The sequence below is a fragment of the Arachis duranensis genome, chromosome 1, assembly GCF_000817695.3.
Source record: "Arachis duranensis cultivar V14167 chromosome 1, aradu.V14167.gnm2.J7QH, whole genome shotgun sequence".
NCBI lineage: Eukaryota > Viridiplantae > Streptophyta > Magnoliopsida > Fabales > Fabaceae > Arachis > Arachis duranensis.
Genome location: NC_029772.3, coordinates 98,711,444 through 98,721,188, shown reverse-complemented (window position 1 = coordinate 98,721,188; position 9,745 = coordinate 98,711,444). Strand labels below are relative to the sequence as shown.

At 34.6% G+C, this 9,745-nt stretch overlaps 1 protein-coding gene across 1 annotated transcript; it reads right to left on the bottom strand.

Annotated features, from left to right (window-relative positions):
- Positions 1-2,424: 2,424 nt before the first annotated feature.
- LOC107465908 (C2 and GRAM domain-containing protein At1g03370-like) lies at positions 2,425-8,803 on the bottom strand. The gene is given in 8 exon segments (XM_016084895.3): positions 2,425-3,273; positions 3,364-3,633; positions 3,734-3,902; positions 4,296-4,553; positions 4,555-4,840; positions 4,978-5,160; positions 6,130-7,368; positions 7,537-8,803. Coding segments are annotated over 8 exon segments (2,961 nt in total). The 5' UTR covers positions 7,886-8,803; the 3' UTR covers positions 2,425-3,066.
- Between the last annotated feature and the right edge of the window lie 942 nt (positions 8,804-9,745).

Below are 9,745 nucleotides of genomic sequence, written 5' to 3'. Positions count from 1 at the left end.
TCAGAAGTGGTGATCCAGATAGATTGGAACCCATATATGACGGTCTTCATAGAGATCTACAGAATACACCCAAACACAGACTATAAATACACCCGAAAAAAATTAAATTTACACATCTGCTACATATTTTAAACAAACATTACCTAAAAGCCACTTGTTGTCCACAAGACCAAAATTCAGTAGAAAATCATTTCAATTCCTATCAAATGAGTCTTTAAGCACACCCACGCTTCCCGCACTTCTCTCGTAATGTAATTCCTCACATCCTTTTCAATAAAATTTAACTCGCGATGACCCCCGGCAGCCGCAACAAATGATTGGTAAGTTTTGCTTAGTCTAATATCAGCCTCCTCGTTATTCTCTATTGTACGACGAATGGACATGCTTAGTTTCCTATGCTGTTTGAGATATTTTAGATTTCTATTTTCCCTCTCTGCTACATGTAATCAATTGGTTCTTAATCTCGTTTCCCTTCCTATTTGTGCTCCAAACTCTTGTAGAAAACCATGCAGTCTTGGCGTAGTTCCTGTAAACTTTTCCAGCATCTTCAAGGGTGGTAAAGGTCATTCCAACCTTGGGAACAAACTGGTCATCAACAACAGAGAGAGGCTGCAGAATACACCATGTCAAAAACTAAAAACATATCCAATTATGTCTGATATAATACACCCGAACAACAACAACTCAATTAAAATAACAGAAAAACCAGTAAACTGTAAATACACCCACACTTCCCTCAAAAATACACCAAAAAAAGTTCTGATCTACACCTGATCGTCTGCTATAAATTCCAGAAAATTAATCAAAACTAATACATTACATTCAATCCGCAGATTTATCTTCATGCATTATTTTGACAGTCAATGTTCACGAATTATTCACCTACACAATACTATATAAATTACTGCAACAAAATTCATAATAATCTTATGTAAATCAAACCTCAGGAACTTCGTTAGATTCAAATTCATAGTCCACTTTGCCTGGATTTAGCTGACAATCTGAGGTTGAATCATCCATTATCTTCAAAACGAGTTCAAACTTTGATTTCAAAAAACGAAAAATCAAATAGAAAACGAAGCTGGAGTTACAGAGAGAGGAACTAACGTAAATGACGAAGAAGACACGAGTGAGAAAGGAGAGGAAAAGAACGATCGAAGAAACCAGGGGAAGCTTCGCGAGAAGAAGAACGAGCAAATCTGCAAATAACGAAAACGAAGAAAGAAACAAATCTTTTAAATTTGGTAGTTAGATATACGCGGGATCCCTATATAGCGCGTGTATACAACGTAACCCTTGGAGCGCGTTTTGAGGTTTTATTTGTTAATGAACTTGTAAACCATACAAGTCATTAGGGCTTGTATGCAGAACTTTTTTGTTAATTTAAATATCGGAATCTTTGCAAATACTCCACTCTCATTCATTTGAGGTCGTCAGACAACTTCACCACTTTGATGAATAAATCAGCGCCTTCATATAAAGGAGTTTAGACCTCAGACCTATTTTATTTCAGTTTCAGGTATTTTCTCAAAACAATATCAATTCTTTTTTATTTTATTTTTTTTTTTGAAGAAAAAAAGTTGATGACAAATTTGTGATACTGCAACAAAAAGAATGTATGTATAATTCCTTAATTTTTTTTCTTCTTTTCCCAATGAAAAGGCGCCCAATTCTTAGAGAGAAGCTAAGAATGTGGGAAATGAATTGATGATTATATTATAGCTTTTGTATTATTCTGGTCTCTGGAGGTGTGCCTTAGAAGCCATACTTGACTACTCTACTCATATGCAATAATATTTAGATTTAATCATATTGAGAATCTACTCCATAACGTTTCCACAACTATATATAACTACTAAATTTAAATATTCTGAAAATAAAGAAGCTAATAATAAGTTGTATATATAAATATGATGATCAATGATCGGTCAACAAATAAAGTTAATATGCATTATTTTCAATATAATGAACAACACAATAAGATCTGAGAAGCATGCATGCAATATCATATAACTCCCGTTAATTTTATTATAGTATTGTGTCATTTGTGGTGTCTGGTTTCCCTCACACACAATAACTCCATGGATCGGAGTATTTTCTTCTTTGCAGACACCAAATAATATTATAATAATGATTTTTCGTAAATCTCATCTTATTATTAATTTTTTCGTGACTCAAACAGAAATTTTTAGGGACAGAGACGAAAATTTTAGTAATATTTCTTCTAAAAAATATCTATATTTAATTTTTCAAATTCTAAATCTATCACTCAATTTCCATATTTATCTTAAAGTAAACATAATAAAAATATAATACAGAAACTTAATTTAGTCTTAGTCTCTGTCTCCTACTCTCAGTTGCAATCTGTCTGAATCTCTCTTCTAAACGCAGTCTAAATTTGCCGTTGAATGTTGAGCCGGCTTTGAGCTTCTTTATGGATGAATCTGGGTCATTAGAAATTATGAATGTCTCTAAAATGTTAAATATATAAGGAAATGTGGGTCCTCATACATGAACAAAATTACTTTACAACAATCATGAATCATTCCTATCAGATACTTTTATCATTAATAATTACTGAGTAAACATTTCGGAATCAAAGACAACATACATACAGTATGATACTAGAGATACATACATATACATATATACACGCTAAGACCCTTGTAAATAACATGTCTACAATTCACAGTTACAACACATAACAACATATACATTTGGAGTTTTGAAGTAGCAATTAGAGCATTTTCCTCTTCCTCAAATTTGTCTGAAAGAGTAAATGTTGGAAGCTAATCAGCAAAAAGAATAATTTCCAGCATCATTGCTGCTATTAATAGCAAAAGACTAATATGTATGCACTATGCACCATGCACCAAGTTCTAATCTAAGTTCACCAGCTTTTTACACCATGTACACTAGCAGGTTTGATTATTCCACAGAAAATTAGTGAAGTATGCTAATCACACCCAAGCATGGATCTTAATCCAATGCATCACATATTTGTCTGCTGCAATAATATCAGCTAGCTTCCCTACTTGTTCAAAGGTCAGATATAGTAAGATTCATTCATTCACTGCTTGGCGGTTTTACCAAATACTCCTTCTCAACTAGATTGAAGGTCAGCTTTAACCGTTCTTGTAGATGTTTTGTGATGTTCTTCAAGATCCTTTTCTGATGTTTTGTACTTTTCAGCCATTCAATTCCAAACATTACCTGCACTTTACATGCTTTTGCATTGTGTGGTAAATCATCGATTTGATAGCGAAGGTGCAGCTGTGGATTATTTCGAAGGCACCAATAATCAATGCTGTAGGAATATAAGGAAACAAAAAAAAGTATAACAGCTAAATTTGGCATACTCACATTGAAATAATCTGCAAGAGGAACTCCATGGAAGTTCATAACCTCCTCCAATAGCCAAACATTTCCATTCAGAAGAGATCTTTGCTGTGTACTTGTCACTTCAACTTTATATTTCGAAATTCGCTTCTCGAATTTGTAATATACTGACCTTTCACTGATGCTATCTATCTCAGATACCCAAGGAGTATAAGAATATTCAACACAACCAGATTTTTCCATGAACATGCGATCCAACTCACCCCCCTTGAATAGCTCCATAAAGAAACTGGCCTGCATTAATTATGGAAAAAGAACTATAAGCAAATCACAGACATTAAATTGGTAAAATTTGCACAACAAAATGAGAGGGACAAAGAGATAGAGAGATTACAGGAACAGTGACGGTACAAGCATAAACCTCGGACAAGATAACATCTTCAAGGCCAATATATGAGCCATTCTCTTCACCATTATAGTTTTTTGTTTCAGAGTCTTCTTCAACTAACTGGACCTTCTGTTCAGGAGTCAAGGCTCTTGCCTTCCAGAGGGCCATTATAGTCCTATATATCAGCTCCAGAGTAGTTTCAGTAACACGATATGTTGTAATTAGTCAATTTGATTTTAGTAAAGAATTATATGCAGCAAAAACATGTAAGAGATCACACTTGACAACATTAATTGAGAGAAAAAACTAAAAGGATCCATTTCTGATAATGAGAGGTTGGAAGACAAGGCTTAGTTGTTGTTTAACTAAAGGTCAACAATAGAAGCTAATTATTAGATATGCATAATCCAGAGGAGTTGCAATCATAAATTGCCTTCAATGAAACCCCCAAGATATAATACACCCTCAAAACAACCTCAATGATCATATTGAAGACATAGCAGAAAAGTATACAGTGCTTTTATGTAGGTAGAAGTTAGTAAAATGACATAACATGTCTACCATCTACCTGTTTGCAACATTGAAAGACACAAAGGATTGGAAATGAAACTTCAGTCTGCCTTGTTCATCTTGCATTTTTGCACCATGCCTAGCATCCAAACCTTTGCCCGGTCGAAGAGTTATGGCAATTGAGGGACTCCCCATCGATGCGAACGTAGGAGGAATGACCTGGATGTCTTCAATGTCCTCCCAAAGAAAAAAGAATTTCGTCTTGTTTCCAAACAAATTTGCATTAAATCCAATTATTCTTGCCGAAAGAAATAGACACCTTTTTGCCCACCTCTTTCTCCATTTTACTTATATAGTGTTTTACAACATTTCCACCTCTAGTGTTGTCCAAGTAAATTCTTAAGTGCAGCTTAGATTGGCATGCCAGAGCCAGCTTTCCATCAAGAGGAACCCATATGTCTGCAAGATCTGAGATGTTTGTTTTCAGGAAATTGATTTCAGCATGTCCAAGACATATGGCTTCATCAAATGGTCCATCAAAATCATAAACGTCCACCTCCAAAACGGAAGGAGGATCATCCATAGCATCGAATTCAAAGATTTCTGCATAAATAGACAATGCTATTGACAGAATTCTTTATTATACATCAATTCAGATCACATGCAAAACTAGACCGTGTACCGGAGGTCCAAATTTCAGTTATAAGAAGCACAGCCAAATGATAAGTAACAATATTCACCATTCCATAAAGGATCACATTTCTTGAACTTGATTGAGCTGGTTCTTGTTTTGTTGTTGCAAGTAAACACCACATATGGATCACATTTCCGACTAGAATTAACAGTAGCTAAATTGCTTCCTTCAATTAAGGCCACAGTTAGCAACCATCCATCTCCCGATGCTTTAATTCCATGATCACTACCTTAATATTTGGGGATTAAGGAAAAAGAAAAAAGTATATAAGCAATGATATATAGACACCAAAGTAAGAAAATGAGCTCCATGCAAGTAAGACAAGAGGCAAATGAGCTCATGTTCACCCCATTAGAGAAGAACAACAGGTCAAGAGATAGCAGAAAGCTGAAATTGATGATTCCAAACTAGTATTAACTGAATTAAATTTCTGTTCTAGACAACTATAGCATTCATCAAGCTCATATTACTTTATCCACACCAATATTCACTCAATACCCTGGTCCTTAAACCTATGGATACAAATAAATCCTGTGATAGAATTTCTTTTGTGAAGGCAATTATTCCATGAAAAGTTAGGCTTCCATTAGTCTGTTGGGCTGACAAGGACAGGACACTGAGACATGGACACAGAGACACAAAATCGTATTTAACAAGTGAGACATAGACAGAGACATTGTGTCTTGAGACACTGACAGAAACACAACTTATTTTTTTATTTCTCCTTTTATTATTACTATCAAATTTTTATAATTATATTTTTTATCATTCTATTTTTTATTCTAAATTTTGTGTGAAGGAAAAATGAAGCTAAATCGGACTTTTTTATTGTTTGTTCTATTTTATATTCAGTTCATTACCAAATAAAATAGAAAAACACTAACTTTCGTGTCTTTGTCCTTTGTGTCCTGTTCTCAATATCTTGTCTTATCCGGATTTCAAAAACAAACGCAGCCTTTTAGATGGTAGGATTAACACAATAATTTATTTGGGCATGTAAGCCACATCAGGCTTTATTTGTAAAGGTCGTGCGACGTTTTTCTGGATTCAAGACAAGTTGTTTTTTGCAAGGCAAGGAGGGAGTTTTGGAATGAGCAACTTTCTATTTTTCAAGCATAATTGTTTAGATACTTTGGTAGCTCTTTCTCAGTGAGAAGATTAGAGATCATATAACAAACAAATGCAAGTATGAGATTACCCATTTGTGTTCTGGCCTGCATGAAGCGTGAGATCAAACCCAGCACTCGTTCAGCTTGAAGGGCTAAAGCAGCAGAAACAACAAATTCGCCAATTGAATCTGGCAAGTCAAGCCCAAAAAACTCAAGCCCTTGAATTGTACTAGATTCAGCCAGAATTATATGGACAATGATGTACAACCCCATTAAGAGTGTTGAGACAACTGTGAAGTTAGCAAAATACTGCACTGCCAGCTTCCAATCTGACTGCGGCTCCGGCTGTATCGATGCCAAATCTTGTTCCTTAGCAGAACCAAGGTCCTTTGAATCGACAGGATTAACAATCTGAGATAACATGGCAGCATAATTACCAAAGCTTTCCTTCATACCTTGACGAGCACCGTTTTCTATCATTCCTTTCATCATGGTGCTCTGTACAAAATTCAATCGCCATGATATCTCCAACCGGGAACACGGTTCTCCTGATTGCAACTCTGGCCCTGGTGTGATCACATAGAGTATTTCAACCTTAAAGGTGCTCCCATACATAACATCTGGGGTGCTGACACAGGCGAAAACAGCAAACCTCTTCCCATCAGCTTTTAAATATGTTTGATCCTCATAGCCTTTGACAGCCTTAAGTAACTTAGTGGCAGCTTTGAGGTAAGAAAGTGATCTTTTTAATCTCTCCCCACCATCCTCTAACTTCCAAGGTCCTATTTGCAGTTCTGTAGTGCCCTGTGAATCTGCAAATGACTTTGCAAAACTGGAATCAGGTGCAAATAGTAATGCATTCAAGTCTTCTGGTGCAATGTTATACAATTGATCTATAAGCACTCCTCCTGATAAATTGCTAGGAACTTCACTTCCTTGATCTGCCGATTGAATTTTCTTCATACATTCTTCAAAAGTTTCATTAGAGGTCGTCTGATCCTCAGTCTTGATTTCACCTTCTTCAGCTTTGCTAGTTTCAGATAGGTCCAAGTCAATGCTTTTATTCAAAGAAGATTGTACAGGCAGCTCGGAAACTTTACTACTGAAAATTTGGGCAAGTCGGCCTGCAAATGTTTTTTGTGGAGCAAGTTTCTCATCCTTAGACACTGTACTTTCTTCCCTAACTGGCGAAGATGAGTTTGAACGTCGAAAAGAAGATGAAAACGATTCAGTTGTTGCATCAGAAAGTTTCCTTCGTAGTGCTATTTGATCGCCGTTACCATCAGATGGATTATTTTGGCAAAAGTATATGCTCACAAGAATGTCACCTGTCAGGAAAATGTTCAAAAGCAACAATGCATCACTCATACATAGTAAGCACATTATTTTCCAATTGGACAAGATCATACGAATGCCAAATGACCCTTTTGAGATGTAAAATCAAAAGTTTAGATAAGGTTGAGGAGAGTTCATTTAGTACAGCAAGTACAACATACCACATTCCTTCTTTTTGGATTTCATGTTTTTGGGTTTGAGAGAGTGCCAAACATGGCCAAGAGATTTAGATGGTTCTTCAAAAACAGATGAAACTGGCACCTTAATCTTCCCAACCACGTCATCATTGAAGAACTTATCTTCATCCATGACAGAAATGACCAGCTTCTCTTTAAGGTCATCAACACAAAAATTGAACTCTTCATCCCACCTTGGTTCCAAAGACTTCTTGATCACCTTCGTCTTGAACTTCTGCTTCCCCAACTGTAACCGAACGTAAAGACCAGTTGCCCCATTAGGATCCGGAAGTTGCAAGTTTTTTGCCTCAGTTACCCGAACCACAAGCTTCATTATGTTATTTATATATATATATATATTTAGGTAGTTCTTCTTCTTATTAATATTACATTACAATTATTTGTTATTATTATTAAAAACGGAATTCTGGGACAAAAATGCCAACTTTTTAATTATCAGAGGGCACCCCAGAAAGATCTTCCAAAAGGGTAATGTAATGCATGCGAAATGAGGAATTTATCATTAGACAAGGAGAGAAAACAAATGATGGCAAAAAAAGAAAAGACCAATTGGAAGCAGAAAATCAGAATCAAATTGATCAATGCAGCTTTAAAATGATCAAAACAAGAAAAATCTAACCAGAAATCAGACAGAAGCATGTTTAAAAAATAATCTCTGTCATAGAGCCTAAGAAAAAGTTCATTCAAAAATTGTTTCTTTTTTTGTCAGAAATTGATCACCGGTGGTTGGAAATAAGAATTGGACAAAACCGCATAAAATTTGGGTCATCAGCATCAAAAAATAAAAGATAATTATGAAAAAAAAGTAAGAGAATTGAAGAGTGGATAACACGATAAACAAACCCTAAAACGCCCCAAATCAATTGAACTGGGAAGAACCAAAAAACAAAAAAAGAACAAGAAAAAAGACTTAGTGGATAATTTAAATATCGAAATTGGAAAGAGAGGGAGATTCGGACTTCGGCATTAACTTTGTCTCCTTTTTTTTTCTTTTTTGTTGTAGTGGTGGAGGAGGCCATCGCGCGAATGGTGTTGGAATATCGACATTGCAATCATCAATTTCATATGGTATGCTCATATTCCAAAATTTACTTTTCCAACGTAGCCATTGCAAGGTACTTAATTAAGAAATCTTATGCCACATAAGTTAAAGGTGGATACTGGATACCTCTACTCTACACAATAATCCAAAGATTCTTATATTAGATTGGTCTCAACTCTCAAGGTTATGAAATTGATGCCGAGTGTAAAAGAGACATTTTTTATTTTTGAACTGAATTTATACCTTTAAAGAGATTTTCTTTCAAATTTCAATTTCAAAGTAACTCATAGTAAATCACTATTAAATAAGTGTAACTCTTAGAACTTATTTTATGAGTTACGTTAGACATATAACTCTTTTTGACTTACAAATTTTATAAGTTGGGTCAAATCTAACAAAAATTACATTCATTCATTGGAGCATGATAACACGCGCGTCACTCAACCATTTTCAAAGGGCGCTCTCACTCACCATTATGGAAGACACTTCTTCTTCTTCACGTTCCTCCTTCTCTTCCTCCTCTTCCTTCTTCTTCTTCTTTTTCTTTGCATTTCTACTCCTTTTTCTTCGCGTCTTTTATCCTCATCGTTGTTTTTTTTATTACTATTGTTATTGCTGCATTTTTTTCCGCCTCCTCTTTCTATTGAACATTATGTATTTTTTTTCTTCTTTGTTTGATTTTTTCTCCCAAGACAAATTATAAAAAACGAAATAAGAAGATGAGGAAGAAGAAATAATAGAAGATGAACAATTTTGAATTATGCAGAACTTATCAGAATAAAAATACACCCAAAAATTCTTAAAATACACTCAAATATCTTGGTCTTACACCCAAATTTGTTGCAAATACATAAAAATATTTTTTCTAATGCTGCATTTTTTTTCTTCTTTTTTTTCTTATTTCTTTCTTTCTTTTAGTTAAATGAATGTAAGTTCATCCTCTTTCAAGTAATTTTGCAGCATATGTGTTTCTTCTTCTTCTTTGTTTGATTTTTTTGTTTTTATTCTTGTTAAAAGAGTAAAATAAGAAAAAATTTGAGAAGGTAAAATAAAAAAAAAAGATGAATAAAAAAAAAAGAAAAAGATGGTGATGATGATAAAAAAAAAGAAATAGTAGAAGATGAGAATGGG